This window comes from Octopus bimaculoides, chromosome 1 (genome assembly GCF_046866305.1).
Source record: "Octopus bimaculoides isolate indiv1 chromosome 1, ASM4686630v1, whole genome shotgun sequence".
NCBI lineage: Eukaryota > Metazoa > Mollusca > Cephalopoda > Octopoda > Octopodidae > Octopus > Octopus bimaculoides.
Window position 1 is genome coordinate 65,679,000 of NC_142928.1, and position 21,555 is coordinate 65,700,554.

The 21,555-nt window shown below is 34.7% G+C and overlaps 1 protein-coding gene across 1 annotated transcript in view; it reads left to right on the plus strand.

Annotated features, from left to right (window-relative positions):
• The window catches only part of LOC106877502 (sorting nexin-10-like), a 19,494-nt gene extending 2,300 nt beyond the window's left edge, over window positions 1-17,194 (plus strand). The window contains exons 2-6 of the mRNA XM_089343666.1: window positions 2,180-2,266; window positions 7,919-8,022; window positions 11,701-11,799; window positions 13,077-13,235; window positions 16,468-17,194. Of these exons, the coding sequence (XP_089199792.1) occupies window positions 2,180-2,266; window positions 7,919-8,022; window positions 11,701-11,799; window positions 13,077-13,235; window positions 16,468-16,537 (519 nt within the window). The 3' untranslated portion in view covers window positions 16,538-17,194. The remainder of the gene's footprint in view (window positions 1-2,179; window positions 2,267-7,918; window positions 8,023-11,700; window positions 11,800-13,076; window positions 13,236-16,467) is intronic.
• Window positions 17,195-21,555: the final 4,361 nt, after the last annotated feature.

A 21,555-nucleotide genomic window follows, 5' to 3' on the forward strand; every position in this document is an offset into this window, starting at 1 on the left:
ATTTATGGAATTTTAATTTACTGTCGAGTGACTTTTGGCCAACACACATACATATATACCTACATATATATATATATATATATATATATATATATATATATATGATTTTATATTATTAATTCATCAATAATATATTTAGGAAATCAATATTTAGTATTTCAAAAGATATATATCCAACATAACATGGTAGCATAATAAATTTAAAAGTTTAAAACATAAAAATAAAAATACGGAATATAAATATCGATACATATAAAAATCTAAAAATAGATAAATATATGTTTAAATATATATGCGTATAAAAATTTATGTGTAAATAAGCATGAATATTATACTTTCAAAAAATATACCAATTTTTATATAAATAAATATTCAATAATCGAAACTTCAACAAAGGAGAAAACGAACAAATTTTACACACTTCAGAAGGACTAACGTGAAAACTTATAAGAAGGACAGTATATATTATTATTTCTAATTTTTAGTATTTTTAATTTTAATATTTCAAAAACTTTAATAATATATAGGTATATAAAGGGTTCTTAATGCATCTCTGAAGAACGGAGTTACTAACAATAAGATGATCTTTAGATCACTTTGCGATTGTAGTAATATCCGTGAAACGATCGTAAGATATTTTATTCTTTTAACTTTAGGTTTCTTTATATTTTATAATTTAGAATTAATAATATTCATGCTTATTTACACATAAATTTTTATACGCATATATATTTAAACATATATTTATCTATTTTTAGATTTTTATATGTATCAATATTTATATTCCGTATTTTTATTTTTATGTTTTAAACTTTTAAATTTATTATGCTACCATGTTATGTTGGATATATATCTTTTGAAATACTAAATATTGATTTCCTAAATATATTATTGATGAATTAATAATATAAAATCACATATATACACATTTATTTGCTCAAGATAATTGAGCACTCAACATAAGTTCAATTATATATTCTTTTAGAATATTTCTTTTAGAATATTACTTATAAAAGTTATATATATATATATATATATATATATATATATATATATATATATATATATATATATATATATATATATATATATATATATATATATGTATATATATATATATATATATATATATTATTTGCATTAATAATAATAATTACATCAAAAAATACCTTAGAAATGAAAACCCTGATTCCAACTTTCCCCAAGACACCTGATGAAGGTTGGAGGGTATATCAGCTGAAACATTGTGTTAACAACAATGAGGACAAATATCCGTCAAATGTAAATAACATAAATAATGTATGTAATTCCTCATGTCTTAAGTATAGAACTGTATTATATATATATAATATATATATGTGTGTGTGTGTGTGTGTGTATAAAGAATAAGGAGAAAATGGAGAAGTAGTTAATAAAATTATTTATTAATTATAAAATATGACAGCATCTCTGGCAGCTGTTTCGATTCGGAAATCTTTAGATAATTAATTTATAAAATTAAAATCATTATAAGATGAATCTCTTCAGATATAGTAAGGATATACCAATTAGAAATACATGTTGAGATAACTGCTATGAAACTATTAATGGTGGTGGTGGTGGTGGCGGTGATGATGATCCTTTGTACAGCACTATTACCTGCCGAGACTATTTTATAGTCTCACACAGATGCTGCCATCAAGAGGAATTCTTGAGTGACTAGACACGGTCATTCGCGTAGGGGCTAGGAGGATTATTCATCTCCCGGATACCACTTCCTCTTCCTTTTTGTATAGCAGCCAGTGTGATGGTGGATTAAGTCTTCACCAGATAGTGAGACTGATCCCTAAGTGTGTCATCCGCCATAATCTGCACCTGCTGACATCGGGTTACGTCTCCATTAGAAAAATTGTTGATTGTGCAGGACTAGCCGAACAGAATCAGCAATTAGTAACATCCTACGATTTGCTCAATAGATGTTTGTGTATATGTTTGTGTGCATATGTGTATGCATGAGTGCACATATGCACATGTACACACACACACACACACACACACGCAGATGTACATACATATGCATTTCTTCAATAGATTCAATGCTAACATTGACAGCCACTGTTCTTTTCTAATCATAATGAATAATTATTAATCATTACAAGCATCATTTATTTATACTTCCTATCTGCTACCTTTATTGCAGGATCGTGCTGACTTTCTGGTAACAAATCCAAAGACCGTTTACAAAAATAACAGACCTCTATACACACGATATGAGATCATCACTAACGTAGGTGTTAGTATTTTGTAGATTTATTTTACTTTCTCTTATGCTTTTCACTTTTCTACCTTTACAGTTTTTCATCATCATCATCACCATCATCATTTAACATCCACTTTCCTCGCTGGCATGGGTTAGCTGGTTTGACTGAAACTGGTAAGCCAGAGAGCTGCATCAGGTTCCAGTCTGATGTGGCATAGTTTCCAGAACTGGATGTCCTTCCTAATGCCAACCACTCCGAGAGCGTAACGGGTGCTTTTTCTTAAAAGAAAAACATATCTGGTGCTGGTACTCTCTGTAAAGTGGTTGGCACAAAGAAGGGCATCCAGCCATAGAAACTTTTCTGAAGCAGACAGTAGAGCTTAGTACAGTGCTCTATCTTGCCACATCCTATCAAAATAGCCAACTCACGCCAGTATGGAAAATGAATGATACATTTATATTCTCCTCTCCTACCATGATCTCTACCCATTCTGGTTGAATATTCCATGTGTCAACATATACAATAATGTAAACTTTCTTTTAATCAAGATATCCTTGGCCTGAAGAGTAGCCTGCAGTATACACCTCACTTGAGTAGTTACCACTTCCGAGGTTCCACTCGTTATAAAACATATGTAGCCTAGGTCTTATCAACTCCATTCTTTAACTCTTGTATTCTTATGCATACACTTGGCAACCCTGGTTGCCTACCATGAAATATAAAAAGAACTTTTTTCAATTTATTGTACTTTGATAAGAAAAAAGTTCACAACTTTCCATCGCAATAAACCACTATTGTCCCTGGAAGTTGGTTTTTATATTTACTACAGATTACTTGAAGCTAACTTTCTTCCTAAGCCTCGATCCTTGGATCTTATGTACAGGGGTTGGACAAAATAATGGAAACACTTTAGAATTTCAAACAAATTTATTTTAACTCTGGTCCCTCTCTCCTTGACCAGCCTAACTCCCCCCCTCCACCACCCCACTCTATATAAACTAGCTCATTCGGATTCCACTACTTCATTTTAACCACTCCGCCAAAAGAATACAAATCCAGAAGATGTTCAGATAAGAAATCTTGTTTTTTTTTTTTTCAACTTCGTACATCTAATACCTCTCTTTCTGTGCAGATCATAATCCCCTTATTAGTTCTTTTCATTATTCAATCTACTTCATTACCTATGTAAACATAGTTTAAACTTGTCTTCTATGCTGTTATGTTTTAAAAACAAACTTAAGTTCTTTTCACACACATTTACTATCATCACTTATTCATTAATTTAATTTTGTCACATCATCACTTATATCTCTAATTTTGTCACAGATTGGCTGACTGAAAATTCTAAGATTTTTCAATTATATTTCACTATTATCATCATTTGCTGTTTCATTAAATCATGTTACCCCAAATCCCAAAAGAATATTTTTCTCCCTCGTGTTCTATCCTTGACCAGCCTAACTCTGGTCCCTCTCTCTGTCTCTCACTGTCTCTCTCTCTGTCTCTCTCTCTCTGTCTCTCTCTGTCTCTCTCTCTCTGTCTCTCTCTGTTTCGATAACCAGATGTTCTTCTCTAATTTTGCTATTTCATAGTACGCCTGCACTCCCACCCCCACCACCTGTACCGGAAGTCCCTATCCTCTGACATCTTTTGGTTGTCTCCCATGAACACTTCTAAAGGCTTAACGCCATCCCCACCCCTACTTAGGGTTTATCTCCTATGTAAGGTAGTGATCATGTAGCGCATAAAAATGATGGTGTAGTGTATGCAGGTTGAAGGCTATTGTTTGTTTATGAAATCTGCCAAATGCAAGCTTTCTTTTCTGGTACATGACGCTGCTGTCCCCCATCCCAGGGTCTCATGGGCCCACACCTCCCAGCACCCTCATCGTTGGCACACTGAAAGGCAAGTCTGGTGAGATTATTGAGATGCATAAACAGAGACATATAGATTTGTGCTGCATCCAAGAAGTAAGGTGGAGAAGAGGTTCTGCTAGGTTCCTCACAGGAAAAGAACATAGGTACAAGATTTTCTGGGCAGGGAACACTGACGGAGTCGGGGGCATTGATATACTTCTTGCAGAGAAATGGGTTGATAAGGTAATCGAGGTAGTCAGAGTCTGCGATAGAATACTTAAGATTAGATTAGTGCTACATCATGGGTTAGCAACCATTATCTCGGCCTATGCCCCTCAGCCGGGGCTACCTGATGGACAGAAAGACCAATTTTATGACACCCTCTTGCTGACTACCTCATTAACTAATGACAAGGACCTTCTCTTTGTGGCTGGTGACTTCAATGGACATGTTGGACAACATGTAGGGGGCTTCCATGGCATACATGGAGGCTATGGTTTTGGTTCCCACAATGATAAGGGAACCAGGCTGCTGGAGTTCTGAGATGCAAATGATCTTATGGTTTGCAATACAAACTTCAGGAGGGACCAGTTTTCCGAATTAACAGTACCTTGGTAGATAAAGTAATTAAGGGTATGAAGACAGGGAAAGCCCCCGGCCTATAAGGAATCACCACAGAGATGTTCAAAATATCTGGCAGTGTTGACTATAGCCTAGTCACCTGTATAGTTAACCAAGTGAGACTATAACTCATGGCCTATGCCAGTGGTGTATAACCAGTCCACTTATGAGTACCTTTCATTCATGGGACATTAAACTTTGCTTGCGAAGACCTGCTGAGGCAAGTGAAATCAAAATCACTGACATGGCCGATGACAGTACCGCCTAATTGGCACTCATGCCAGTGGAACGTTAAAAGCACCATTCGAGCGTGATCATTGCAGGGTCACTGACTGGCTCCTGTGCCGGTGGCATGTAAAAAGCACTGTTTGAGCATGATCGTTGTCAGCGTCATCTTACTGGCACATGTGCTGGTGGCACATGAAAAACAACATTCAAGTGTGATCGTTGCCAGTGCTGCTGGACTGGCTCCCGTGCAGGTGGCACATAAAAAACACTTTTTGAGCATGGTCGTTGCCAGTACTGCCTGACTGGCCCTCATGCCGGTAGCACGTAAAAGCACCCACTACACTCTTGGAGTGGTTGGCGTTAGGAAGGGCATCCAGCTGTAGAAACTTTGCCAGATGAGATTGGAGCCTGGTGCAGCCTTCTGGCTCGCCAGTCCTCAGTCAAACTGTCCAACCCATGTCAGTTTGGAAAGCGGGCATTAAACGACGATGATGATGATAATGGTGGGTAGGACCACTTTTGGCAGTACTTACAGCTTGAATTCTATGAGGTATGGACTCATACAAAGTTTGAATTGTTTCCAAAGGAATTTTTGTCCATTCATCAGCTAAAACAGTCTCCAGTTCTTGTAGTGATGATGGTGGAGGATATCGACTCCTTACATGTTTTTCTAAAATGCACCATGAATGTTCAACAATATTGAGATCTGGGGACTGTGGTGGCCAGATAAGAAGTTCAACTTCACTAGAATGTTCCTTGTGCCATTCAGTGACAACTTTAGCTGTGTTAATTAGTGCATTATCATCCTGAAAGATTGCGTTTTCCCCTGGAAACAGTTCTGCAACCACAGGATGAATTTGATCAGATAAAATTCTTAAATAGTCTTGACTATTAATTCTGCCATGAAGGGAAACCATTGGGCCAGCAGATTTCCAAGATATAGACCACCCCCACCCCGCCCCAGATCATCACAGATCCTCTTCCATGTTTCACAGTTGGAAGAAGGCGATTTGGGTCAAATGCTTCTTTTGACTGTCTTCACATGTATACCTGGCCAGTGGTTGGAAATAAGGTAAAGGATGACTTGTCCAAGAAAGTAACATTTTTCCACTGCTCTAGGGACCAATTCTGTAGGTTTTTACTCCACTCTAAACACTTTGCAATGTTTGTTTTTGAAAGTAGTGGTTTTCTGATTGCAGCTCTCCTGTGAAATCTGGCTTTGTGCAGCTCCCGGCAAACAGTTTTGGTGGAAACTGGGTTCTCAAGGTGGTCATTAAGCTCTACAGTAATTTTGGGAGCTGTACTTTTGTGATCCTTTCTAACAATTAGCATAAGAATCCGACGGTCCCTATCTGAAAGTTTTTATTTTCTTTCAAAGTTTTGTTTCAGCGAGGAGATTTCTCCCTCTTTCTCAAAGGCTGTCATTACTTTCGAGACGGTACTTCTTCATAAACCAAACATTTCAGCTGTTTTCATTACGCTAGCACCTGCCATATGAGCACCAACAATTTGACCTCTTTGAAAGTCCGATAGATTCGATAGATGATATCTGAAAAGAAACAGCAATTTTAGCAAAACATATTAAGCAACACTAATAATAAATCAAAAAACAAAAATAAACAAGGTTTTGATAGTTTTATAGATATTTCAAAATTATGATGCTATGATGCTAGGTGTTTCCATTATTTTGTCCAATCCCTGTATATATATATATATATATATATATATATCATCATCATCATCATCATCATCATCATCCTCATTTAACGTCTGTTTTCCATGCTGGCATGGTTTGGACAGTTTGACTGAAAATTGATCAGCTTGGTAGCTGCCCCAGGATCCAATTTGATTTGGCATAGTTTCTACACCCACTCCAACCCACTCACAGATAGCCATCTCTGATAGCTGTGAGCAAGAATGTAGTCAGGGAACATCTTTACTGCAAAAATCAGACACATCCACTCAATATTTCGTCAGCCTTGACTACAGAAAATAATTTTATATACCAAGTTATATTTTGCCAAAGAGTGTCATGTATGTAACAATTTTTTTGTTGATATACGTCAAGTTTATTGAGGCAACATGACTTGCAGAAAATATCAATTTTATTTTTTGGTAGATGTTTAACATCATTACTGAAAATAACTATAAAATTTCAGTTAAAGGGTTAAATAAAATAACGTGGTTCTGGTTTCCCTTCACATAGGAAAAGACAAGGTCTTGTTATTTACTAGAACATGTGTTTTGATGCATAGAATTGGTAATATTACTTCAGACTTTTGATAGATAGGGCTACTTAATCAGCTCTGACTTGAAGTTAAGCAACAATAACAAAAACTTGATGTACCACTGTTTTTCCCCCTTGTATTTTCTATCATTTCAATAAACTATAAAAGTTGTACTCACTTTCCACTCTAACTCATTCAATGCAGTAGCCCTTTGCTTCCTTTCACTGTCCTTGTTGTATTTTAGTCTTACTGAATCCTGATCTTACACCCTTCCTTCCAAGAACTGCAATTCTCAGGTATTCTCTTTCCAAGCATATTTTTCATGTGGGCATTAACTTACAGACGTTCAATCAAAACATCAACGACATCAAACTTCACAACCATAGGAAGCTTGCTCACTCTTTTCATTAACTTATAAAAGAGATAGCAGTTCTGTTACCTCTTTTGCTTAGTGCCCATAACCAACAAATACTTAACTCTCAAATGGCTCAGTCTACTTAGCTTTAAATAAGTACCACCAGGTAAGACTCACTTAGTAGAGTAAGCAATCGCAATGCTATAAAGTTAGTATATGCTTCATTAGCATAAGCACTTTTGGTTTCTTATTTGTGTGTGTGTGTAATAAAAGAAGTTAATGGAGTGCCATAGCAGTGTGCTGTGAATTGAAAAGGTTGAAAATACCGTTAATGAAATACAAAGCAGATAGTTTCATGCTATTTCATACATTTTATTTTATATTTCCCAGAATGCAAGTTCAGCTTTTCCTCTGAGGTCTTCAAGAGGAGTATATCGAAGTTTCAAGGAATTCAAGTGGCTTCGCAGAACTCTTCGTTGGGAGTATCTTACCTCGTATGCAAAACATTTAAATTGTTCTTTTTGTCTGGAGTTTTTAATGTATGTTGAAGAAATAGCTTTTGTTCTTGTGATTGTTGTTAAAGATGTTGTTGTTACTGGTGTTCTTGAAGTTTAACTCCAGATCAACCTTAATCAAATAAAACTATAACCAAAGACATTCCATTTATAGCCATCCCATCTTTTTAGGTTAATATATAACTATATTACTCTTACTCTTTTACTCTTTTACTTGTTTCAGTCATTTGACTGTGGCCATGCTGGAGCACCGCCTTTAGTTGAGCAAATTGACCCCAGGTCTTATTCTTTGTAAGCCTAGTACTTATTCTATTGGTCACTTTTGCCGAACTGCTAAGTTACAGGGACGCAAACACACCACTATCAGTTGTCAAGCGATGTTGGGGGGACAAACAGACGCACAAACATATACACATGCACACACACATATATATATATATATACATATATACGACGGGCTTCTTTCAGTTTCCGCCTACCAAATCCACTCACAAGGCTTTGGTCAGCCCGAGGCTATAGTAGAAGTCACTTGCCCAAGGTGCCACACAGGGGAAATGAACCTGGAACCATGTGGTTGGTAAGCAAGCTACTTACCACACAGCCACTCCTGTCTAATGTGTCATTTCTTTATTTAAAATAGTATGGTGTGATATGTGGAGAATTTGACTCCTATTTCTAACAAACCAAATGACCACGAAGAGGCTACTTCTTTGACTTATAATTAGAGATTTTAAAAGTATGTGCATGTGTTAGGGTGCATGTATTTCCATGTTCTTGCATGTGTGTGCATATAAACGTATGTTTTACAGCTGTGATTGTGGTTGTTACAGTCAAAATATACCTAAACGTGTATGTGTGTGATTTGCTGTTATTGTTGTTGTTGTTTTTTAAAGGTTGCAAGCTGGCAGAATTGTTAGCATGCTGGACAAAGCCCTTAGTGACATTTCACCCATCTTTACATTCTGAGTTCAAATTCCACCATGGTCAATTTTGCCTTTCATTCTTTCAAGCTCAATGAAATAAGTGCCAACTGAATATTGGGGCTGATGTAATTGACTAACCCCCTTCCCTCATAAATTGCAGCCCATGTGCCTATTGTAGAAAGGATTGCTGTTGTTTAGTCCCAGATCAACCCTGAATGAAAAGACCAATCAATGATAATAATGTTGAGATATTTGTATAAGGTCAATGTTATATTTGTTGTTGTTTTTATTGTTGTTTAGTTCTTGAGACAGAATTGAAAGAGCAGAACTATGATTAAGGATCCTCCAGCCATGACTATCCCAGTCTTGTTTTAGTCATTTGTATGATAGTATACCTAGAACTACATTATCCAGTTCTTATCAGCTGGTGTTCACTCAGCAGACTGGGTACAGATGTGGCTGTGTGGTTAAGAAGTTTGCTTCACAGCCACAAGGTCATAGGTTCAATCCCAATACAAAGCATCATAAAGGAAAAAGCTCCTTCCTGAGTCATAGGAGCTGTGTTCACAGATTCTCCGACATGAATACTCCCTACTGAACAGAATAGCAGTCCATCACAGGAGTACTCGTTTTTGTCTACTGAGTGGACAAAAAGCAACATGAAATGAAGTGTTTTGCTCAAGAATACAATGCATTGCCTGGTCCAAGAATTGAAACCACAGTCCTACAATCATGTCCAACACCCTAATCAACAGCTTAACCACTCAGCCATGCACCTCCATACCTTCTGAGTGAAATTCAATGGATTCTTATTTAGAAATTAAATAGAAACCCATCAGGAGGAATGTAACTGTAATTCAAAGGCACAGGCTGTGTGGCATTGATTCTGTCTGAGAATTGTTATAAGTACATGTGACATGTGACTGTGGAATACTCAGCCACTTACGAGTTAATTCAGGAGCAGGTAATTAAGTTGATCAATTAACTAAATCTTCATTATTGAATGACAGAGATCCACCACTACTGTTTGGGTTTCAATCCTACTGTGTGGCACCTTGAGCAAATATCTTCACCCACAGCTTTATGTTAAAGCTTTGAGAGTGAAATTTGGTTGATGGAATCTGCATCTAGATCCATCAGAGAAACCGTCTTAGTTCTTCTTATTCTTCTTAAATGCTAGGCTTGATCTTACTCCAGATTTAACTCCACCATCAAGCTTCTGGGTGCCTTTAGCAAACTCCATTCTGTTGAAAGTACTGTGGAAAGGTTTCCTCTCTTCTGTCAATTCTCAGAGGCAAGTCCTCCAAGAGAAATCTTGCAATGTTTAATGGGTCTGCTTTCAGGCCACACCAAGAAATTCACTGGCTCTTTCTTCGATCTATAAGCTCTTCCTGGGCCATAAGTATCAGCTGAATCCCACTTGTCATAAGCCTTGCTTCAAGGCTTTGAAAAGGCCCTCCTATTCTAAATGATATATAAAAACAACACAAAAATCACAGCAATAGGGATTTTCTCTCACTCATCCTGTCTCTCTCTGTCTTTCTCTCTCTCTCCTCTCTCTCTCTCTCTCTCTCTCTCTCTCTCTCTCTCTCACACACACACACACACACTCTCTCCCTCTCTCTCCTCTCTTACCACTCAGATTATTTAACAAGGTATCTTTTCTTCATTTGATACTTCAGTGAAAGTTCACTCCATCTAATTATGAATAGATTCTATAAATAATGAGGTTATTTTTCAGGGTATATTTTTTGCTTATTTATATAAATATGAAACAGTATACATTTGTAAACAATTCAAGGGTGAAAAAATAACAATGAACCCATTGTTGAGAATAGTGTTATTTTCATTGTTGTTGCTGTTGTTGTTGTGTGTGGGGGGGGGGGGGGGCAGTATCGTCAGAAATGATTGCAGTATTTGTGGTGGTGGCATCAGCAGTGGTTGACGGTAGTGATGGTAGTGAGGGAGATAAGGTGAAAATAAGAAAGGTAGAAGAAAGGGAAATGGAGAGAGAGGAAAAAAATAAGAGAGGAAGTGCATGTGCATTTAGAAGTACAGTATACAGTTACAACTATATGAAACATCTCATTTAACAGCAATGTCATTCTCGGTTTAAACTTGTTGTTATTTACCCTAAATACTCGAGTAATAGTCAATCTCATGTAAAAGTTGAACCCCTACTATTTCACGAACAACAGAACAACATTAGTGTAATGTTATTGAAGAATTATGATGTGAAACATGCCCAGTAGGTACCGGCTGTATGCATCGTGTTACAGTAGGTAGTGGTATGCCAGTACAGGGTAGATATATTACTGGTGATAATAGAGCATAATTATGAGATATAAATTGATTTCATACAGCTAGTCTGTTAAGTTTGATGGATACAAATAAGAGAGAAAGTGTAAATATTTATAAGAGCTACACGGTCTTATTTATGGGTTTTGTTATTTACTAAGACATGTGTTTTGATACATAGAATTGGCAATATTACTGTAATTCATTGTATTTTTGTTTTATTCGCTTAGAGACCAGATGGGCTTCTGCTGCTAATATGGTATTTCAGATTCTAACTTGAATTTCAGCCCCTCAGAAGTAGTATCCATATAATAATCAACCCCATAAAATTGACCTTAAAAAAATAGACTAAAAAATTCGACCTTTACATGAGTATATATGGTATCTTTTTATTTTATTATGCTTATTTTGTTTATTTGATATTTGTTTATTTCAGCAATATCCCTGTCCTTCCATCAAACTACTGGTTCAAAAGAAATTACAATCCAAGTGTTGTTGCTTCCAGACTGGTTCCACTAAAAAACTTCCTAAATGAGTAGGTTTAATGTAGTTTTTTTTCCCTTTGGTCTATATTGTAAAACTTTTAAGACTATTGGCTAAATGTGTTATATCATTTATTGATTGAGAGTGTCACATAGCTATCATACTATTTTTATATAAAGAGTAAAGATCCCCTTCAGAAATGAATGACCATGGAATTGCACCTTTGTGGCACAAGTGTAGACAAGGTTGCTTTATGGAAGACCAGCAGTCACCCATGCATACCAGCCTTCTCCATGCCACTGATGTTATCCAAGGGAAAGGCAAAGGCCAATACAGCTTGGCATCAGTGATATCGCAACTCATTTCTACAGCTGAATGAACTGGAGCAACATGAAATAAAGTATTTTGCTCAGGAACACAACACACAGCCTGGTTTGGGAATCGAACTCATTACCTCATGATTGTGAGCTCGATGCTCTAAACACTGAGCCATGTGCCTTCACATTTTTATATAACTATCACATTATTGGTTATTAATGTTGTTATTTAACCCCAAGTCAACCCTGATTAAGCAGATCTAGAATCAAAGATGTTTCAGCACCTACCATTCTAGCTTTTGCACATCTAGGGCTATATATTCCTTTTCTTTTTTTTTATACAGTAGGCTTTGAATTGAAATTGCTTTGGCTATAGATCAAGTAATCACACACAAGTTCCTTTGATGATTGTCATACTTTTCTCTCTCATCATGTGCCAGAGGCATTAGCAATCATGGAGTTCCAAACCAAAGACTTAAAAGTCATGGTTTTCCTTTGGAAAAATACAGCAGTAGTTTCTCATTGCTTTCTTCTTGTTTATTTACAATTTACTCCACAAGTTTCCTACTCACCTGAGATTATTCTTGAAGCACATGATCTATTGAACTCTTAGGCAGGGCAACTGGTTCACATGACCTAAGTCCATGTCTGCACACTTGTAGGTCTGTTTGGTACTTGTCTAGGTACCAGCTCTCCTCTGGATCCTGTATCCCTTAGCTACATGACCATCTTCTACTATTTGACCCATAATCAGGGTGTTCTTGACTAGTATTACCACCCTGATCCAGAGCTGGCCAAAATTTTTGTTTTGTAAAATTTATTGAATAGATTTTTGTTGTCACAGACTACAACTACTTATCTTTAAATTTATTGTTTTATTTTATTGTACTAACTAAAATCTATAAATACTAAGTTCAAGTATTGATAGAAAAAACAGAAATGAAACTGTATTTGCAAAAATTGGCTTGAAAATACTTTGCAATTCAGTAGGATGTTGTTTATATCTTTACAGATGTATCAAAGACAAGAAAATAGTATCTGATGTGGCATTTCATTTGTTTGTCCAGTCCGATCTAACAATTCAAGATATCACCAGACAACGAAAGGGTCAAACTCATCATTCATATCTACCATGTCTTTGGAATTGTGGAGGAAAAATCCATAAAGATGAGTAAGTAGGATTTTAGATTCTTAATGCTAATTAAAAGTTCAGACTTGATTCTGTTGAAGACTTCAGGTATACAAAATTTCAGTCCAATTTTCATCTTTATTCAGTTTTTTCTTCTTTTTTTTTAGCCTGAGGTGTAGGATTGGGTAGTTGCTTGGGTAAATTAAGATGACGTGAAAATGGAATTTGAAATAAGTTACTAAAAAATGTTATAAAAGATGTCAAAACTAAAATTGATAACTGAGCTCACATTAAGATAACTATTTCAATTTAATTCAATTTAAATTTTTTTGCAACTTATTTATTATTATTATTTTTTTGCAAGGTGGGGCATAAAATTTCTAATGGATGACCAAAATATGACTTTTCTAAAATAAACTGAGCAGAAAAAAAACTAAAACCAAAAGAAATTTTTAAAATCATAAATGGAATTCAGACTTATATAAAAATGTTTTAAAATCTGAAAGTCAAATTCAAATTATTAATATTTACATGCTGAAATATTTCCTTATGTGTTTTGAACATAAAACCAAAATTAGTCGGTCTTTTATATCCTGATCCCTGATATAAAAACAGTTGATCACTACCACCATCACCATCACAACTATAACAACTTTCTTCTTTTCAGGTTATTAGTTTTAGATTTACCAAAATCAAAAGGAATAAGAAAATAAGTGGTAAAGTTAAATCTGAACATATTTAGCCTACCTCAGATAATTCAAATTTGGAAAGAGTGGTGATACACACTTTATCACCAACTAATAACAGCTTGGGAAAATGAATTCTGAAATTTATATCTAAGTCTCTTTACATTGGTGAAGAAGGGGAGACCTTTTGGTAGAAATACCTCTAGTACTAACCAGTTTCCCCTTACCTTCAGGACAGTTAACCTCATTCTGTTTTTATTAATATAACATAGTGGGTTTAAGAACAGTGGTCCTAATTGAGTTCCAGACAGAATGCCTTAGCCTATTCAGTTATGACCCTTTATGCCTGAGTTTAGATCCCCCATTTTTCCTTTAATCCTTATGGGTCATTAAAAGAAAATACCAGTAAAGAACAGGATTCAGTTTAATTGTTCCCTTCCTCATAATTTGTGGCCAAGTGCTAATATGAGAAATCATTATCATAATTCAAGGGAAGGCAGCAAGCTAGCAGAATTGTTAGCACGATAGGCAAAATGCTAAGTGACATTTCATCTGTCTCCATGTTCTGAGTTCAAATTCCGCCAAGGTCCACCTTTGCCTTTCATCCTTTCAGGGCCAATAAAACATGCATCAGTTTAGCACTGGGGTCAATGTAGTCAACTAACACCCTCTCCCAAAATTTCAGGCCTTATGCCAAAATTTGAAACCATTATTATAATCCAAGGGATCAGTATACACGTAAATGTGTATATACCAGAGTTATCACATAATTGTGAAACAAGGTGGAAAAAATAGTACTCAAATATTGGAGGTAGAGTAATATGCTTTATTAATAAAGCTGCAATGACATCATAAAAACTGTTACTCAGAGTTTCATGTTCCTGTTCATCGGACAGTTTCGGATGATTCTCTGGGAACTTGAAACACTGAGTAACAGTTTCTGTGATGTTTTTGCAGCTTTATTAATAAATGTACATAAATATATATAAATATATAAAATAACGAGCTACACCTCATTTCTTACAGCCCTATTCCACCCAACCAAGTAGAATATGATGCCATATAAGGTAAGATATTACTAGAAAAAGACAATCATTTTATTTCTTGATAAAATTAATAAATGAAAATAAATAAAATTTACAGTTCAGCTATTGTTAACTTCGCATGGAAGCTAACAGAGTCTAATTAGTCTAAATGGTAAACTGTATACTGGTCCAGCTTATTCAGTAAAGAATACCAATATAGGTATACAGCTGAGAATGAGGACCAAAAGAATACCAAAGAGAAGAAAAGGAGGAGGTGATGGTAATGGTGGTGATGATGGTGATGATGAGCATGAATTTGTTTTATTGGGTATAACACTCCAGCGATACTTTTGGAAGAGAACGTGGTAAAATACTGGGACTAAGGTCTGTTTGAAGCAAATATCTTTCTGATATCTCTAGAACAACATTTTTCTTTATTGTATTATTTGATTTTCATTAAATTTTAAGACTCTTATCATCATCATCATCATAATTCATACCACCACTATCGTCACCATGACTACCACCATCATTATTGTGGTTGCCATTGCCATCCTCATCACCACCACCACCATCATCATAATCTGCCACTGTCTCCAGTTCCTCATCATCATCATTGTCATCAGCATCACCTTTATCTATAAAACACTGGATTCAGCTGGACAGTCTTCAATATAGTGTATCCCTATGCCTCTTGATCCTCTGTTAGCCCATCTTTCTCTTAATTGTTTTTTTTTTTTTCTCTCTCTGTGTTTATTCTAAGAACAACCATAGTTAAATGCTCCTTCCATCCCTAGTTTACACTCTGAGTTCAATTTCTGCCAATGTCAACTTTGCCTTTTGTCTTTCTGGGGTCAATAAAATAAGTATCAGATGAGCACAGGGGTTGATGTAATTGATTTACTCAGTTCCCTGAAATTACTGGCCTTGTGCCAAAATCCAAAACTATCATATATCATCATCATCATCATCATCATCATTTTAACATCCACTTTTCTTTCTATGTTTACATGTTTCATACCATGTTTCATACCAAGCAAGAGTAATGTTTCCCCATAGCCAGAATGTTTATGCAGGATATTGGATATGAATGACACTGCTTTTATGACAGTGATACTCATTTACAGAAATCATACTATGTCAAGATGGGAAACATAAATATACAGACATTTACACACGTGTACATGTACACCATATTTTAACACATATAAGGAACCCCCTAGTTTTGGGGGCTTAAAATTTAGAAAAAAAGGTTTCGTAAGGGATTATAATATTATCCATGTGCAAGAAACTCCCATATTTTTTAGCCTAATTTTTGACAAAAAAAAGGGTTCCTTATACATAGAAACTATGCCAAAGCAGACAGTGGAGCCTGGTACAGCCCTCCAGCTTGCCAGTTTCTGTCAAATCATCCAACCCATACCAACAATATATGCTGGCATGGACTAGGCAGGCCATCTTAGTCAAAGTCAGTTCTTATTTGGCATCACTGCTGTCTTGCTAATTACATTTCATGTATTATTTATTTGCTTATTTATCATTTATTTATATATTTATTTTCAGTGATGATTTTGACTATGCTGCATTTAAAAGGGAATTGAGCAGAACTCTAATGAATGAAGACTCTGATTGATTATGAAATTCTGAATAAGAACTGAAAAACTCCAACCAATTTCTGAAGTTACTTTGTCTGTAACTTGAGTAACTTTTGAAAAGTCTCTAATATACAAAATTTTGTTTTTACATTTATTTTCAAATGCCAAGAAAATCAGAAAAATATAATACTTTTTTCTGCCTAAGGGGTTTTTAAACCATTATTTACACATTATTATTCATAGCATTATCTACTTCAAGTTCTACTGTTCCAATACAACACCATTTGGCAAGAAAGGTTGTAGCTAGTTCTCTTATTTATTATCATTGTCATCATTTTCATCTTCATCGTTCTCATTTTCATTTATAACACGAGTAAAACACAAGAAAATAAAAATAGTAGGAAATTAGTTTACAACAGTGTTACTCTTTGAGCAGTATTATGACAATTTAGTTTTCACTTCAAATATTAATGTCTTGTATACAAAATTCATGGAATACCACACAAGATATTCATTTACTAAACTCTTTACCCTTTAGCATTTAAACCAACCAAAATATTCTACCTGTTTTATGCTTAAACTAACCAGATCCTGCCTCTCACACCTACCCTATGACACCATTCTAAAAATAAACAATCACATCACCATAATCTCAAAACTATAAGATAATGCATAATTAACTCAAAACAATGTGAGTAAATAAGCATTTCATTTGACCGAGTAATCTGAATGCTAACGAGTTAAAATGTAAAAATATTTTTCTTATTTATAACATTAAAGATTCACCTTAGCCCCTTAGCATTAAAATTACTCTGTCAAATGTAAAGCTTATTTATTCATATCATTTTGAATTAATCATGTATTATTTCACAGCTTTGAGATTTTGATGATGCTATTATCTATATTTAGAATGATATTGTAGGATAGGTGTGAGAGGCTAGATCTGGCCAATCTGAATATAAAACAGGAGGCGTATTTGAGCCAGATATGACTGGTTTAAATGCTAAAGGGTTAAAATATTCTTAGTCTCGCAAAAATCATAATAATAGGGCTGTGTATCAAATAGTTCAGCAAGTAATGAGGTGGCAACTCAGGGATATACTCCATAAATTTATTGTCTCAGGGTGGTTCAGGCTGAAGTGCAACTGACATGTGACTTGTTGAAGTTATGATAGGTTATTAATACAATATGAACATTTCTTGCTGTAGTTGGTCCTGGCTTTTATCCTTCTCGGTTGGGAATCAATATAATAAAGTAACATTTGAATACCACGGATGATCTAATTGGCGTTTAGACTGCCTCCTATAAAATGGGGTAAAAGTTAAGGCTTTGTGCCTGTGTTTGAAATCAACATAGCATGAATATATCAACAATCTTTTATACACTGAAATTTTTGGTAAACCATGCTGAGAAAAGTTCTCTAAAAATATGCCAGTGACTGTATTGTATAGACTGTTTGTTAGTAGTACTAGCTTTTTGATAAGTTTGGTGAGTCATATGTGAGATGAGTGAGCCAATGAACCTGTAAAACATGTGACTGTTGTTATCTGGTGTTGTGCTGCAGATACTTGAGGCTATAAAACTACAATATTATTATTTCTGCTGAAAGATTACATTCACACAACTGCTGACATTAACCCATTCATGCCGAAATTTTTCTAGCTAATGAAATTGCCTGAAAATTCACAGATACTATTATTTTGACCTAAATAACAACATTGGAAAAAATTTCATTGAAGTCCGTTCGATACAGACTGCATATGCATTAAGAACATGTTTCGTTCTTTGATACAGATCATACACAAATCCCAATTTGTAACAAGTATTTGTTTTATACCCTTATAAATTAAGTGTCAGTTTAAACGGATGATTGACATGAATGGGTTAATAGCAATAGCCCTTTTCAAACCTTTCAATGTCTCTTGTTGCAGCTGATTATATTAAAAGATTAAGAGGGACAATTTAATGTAAACATTTCTCACCCAAATGTAGCATTGAGAAATAGACATTTAACTGGAGGTAATGATGTTCAAGATCGTGATCATGACAATGATGATGATGATGAAGATGAAGATGATGATGATGACGATGACAATGATGATGATATCAGTAGCATATGGTGATTATTGTCATAAGGTATGCACTGTGCTGCTATAATGAACCTATTACTCTACTATATATCTATATATAATATATATATATATATATATATATATATATATATATATATATATATATATATATATATATATATATATATATATATATACATATATATATATATATATATATATATATACATATATATATATATATATATATATATATATATATATATATATACAAATATAACTTAAACATGATTTTAAACTTATTTTTGTGTATGTATTATGAGATTTAGACACAGATCACAATCAGGTATTGCAAGAACAGAGTTATTGTAAAGAAAATCAGTTTCAGTTTAAGAATTTCCAATGAATTTATATTCAGAACTCAATGATCACAAGATGTGTGCTTGTGGAATGTTGCTCACACTCAGTCCTTGCTTTTTTCACTCTCGCATAATCTTACCATCAGCCAGTGCCACGTTATAATACAACAGTAGGATGTGCACTGCTGTCTCAATATTTCATAAGAAAGCAAATAAAATATAGTTTTCCATTATAATCAATGGTTATATTATTTAGTGAGCTAAATATTTATGGTAGGTGTGATACCTACACCAAGCATATCTTGATTCTATGTCCCTTGGTTAATATGTATATCTCAATGTTTAAATATTATCAAACACATTTTTATAATAAAATATTTAATTACTATATTTTCTTGTGATATTCTATGTTTCCTACGTTTCCTGGTTACAAAAAAAAAAATGAAATAAAAATGTCACTGCAAAGATAACCGTTCTCTAACCATATTTCTATTAAAATGCACTGTTTATATTTCTCAATTAATTTTGAAAATAATCAAGAATTAGGAAGTATTTAGCAAAATAACTGACATCTTCATTATTATGATGCTTGTTTCATAACATAATTAAATGTTCTTAGATAGAATTATGGTTTATATTTTTGATATAAACACTTCAGAAACAGATTTTATACCATAGACTCAAACAGGTGAAATATTTTTAGTATGGCTTAAAGGAAGAAAGGCAGTAGCTATAACCTTTGTAGGATCTCCACATCTCATAGAAGAAAGAGGTCAAAAACTATGACCCATGAGTTGGTGCTGTCAGAAGTCACATACATGAAGATATAAAGATATGTACACTCCAGAAACCTGACCCAGATTCTTACTACACACCAAGATCTTTCATCCAATTCAGATGTCTCTACAAATACAACTAGAAGCTTCTTCTCCCTAATCAGAAAGCACTTCCCAAACACCAGAAGGTACTACAAACTTTTTAATGTTCACAACATTAAAGTTTGCTACTCCTGCCTAAATAATATTGTTTCTAGCATTGCCTACCACAACAGAGTACACAGACATTTATGCTGATCCTATATTATGGCCCACTCAGCAATTGTCAATATTCCACTAAATGTCTATTGGGTAGATCCTGCCTCTCCAAGATTGTGGGATATAGAGCTGACCTTTCATCACCCAATGGTATCAGGAGAAATTATATAGGCCTCACCTTCAATGACTTTCACAGCACATGCACTCCTTCAGATGCAGGCAAATCTCAACCTTTCTGTCTTAATTCAAATGGAGACTTTAAGACTAAGGAAACGACTTCCCCAATAGCATATAGAACAGCCTTGACAGGGCTTGTTTAATTACCTAGTGCACATAATTCCCAACTCTTCCTCCATGAGAAGCTGCATATATTGCAACAGTCAACAGTGTCCATCAAAAGGAAAACTGACCTATTATGTTTGTTGCTATCTAAGAAATATCATGTTAATTAAATTCAAATCATTGGTTGTTAGTACAGCTGAAATACCACCATAACTCTGTCTGACCCATATGTAAACATAGAAGGTATTATCCCTACTTGCGAATGGTCATATTGTTTCCTCTGCATAATCTTCAGTGTTATTTACCATTTCTTGTGCATAACAACAAAAGCAGTCACATAATATACCAAGTAAACTGACAACACCTGTCTGTTAACCACACGACATGGAATGGCATTACCAAGCATACATCTTCATCTATTATCACTGACCTGTCAACTGATAGACCAGCAGGTGCTTCTAAGCTGTCCATTCTCTCACATACAAGAACAGCAAAGAGCATCTTTTGTCACTAATCTGTCAACTGTCATATGTAACTTGAAGTAACCAGTGGAGGCCCTCAACTGCTTTCACTTTGATCTCAAGGTTTCTGATGCATTGGATATATAGAAATATGTCCATGAATCTTTAAGTAATGAAGGAGTGATTCAACCTGTTAATACATGTATTTAACTTCCACATATGTTGAGTGAGTAAGGCAGCAAGCTGGCAAGAATCGTTAGCACACTAGGCAAAATACTTAACAGCATTCTGTTTGTCTTTATGTTCTGAGTTCAAATTCTATCAAATTCAGCTCTACCTTTCAGCCTTTTGGGTCAATAAAATAAGTACTAGCTGGATGCTGGGGTCGATATAATCAAGTTAATCCATCTGCTGAAATTGCTGGCATTGTGCCAAAATTTGAAACCAGTAAGTGTTGAGTGTATTAATTTTTAAAATTTGTTTGTTCATCTAAAGATAACATCTATGTATTAGGTTAGCAGACTGTCATGGCTACAGAAGATGTAAGGTTCAAGTCTCACAAGAAACCTTCAGCTTTTTTCCCAAGATTTTTAATGCAATATATTACAAACCATTATTTATAGCTGTATTCACCACAAGATACACCATTAAATAATTTATTTACATATTTATTGATGATTCTTCGTTTGTAATCTAAATGTAAATGAGTATGTCTAAATGTGTGTGTGTGTGTGTGTGTGTGTTGTCAACAGAATCAGCATAAGCAATTATTGGAATATTTGTTCTAGTGATTTCATAAGAATAAATTTCATAGCCTGGAAAGACTTGAGCAAAAGTAATTATTTTT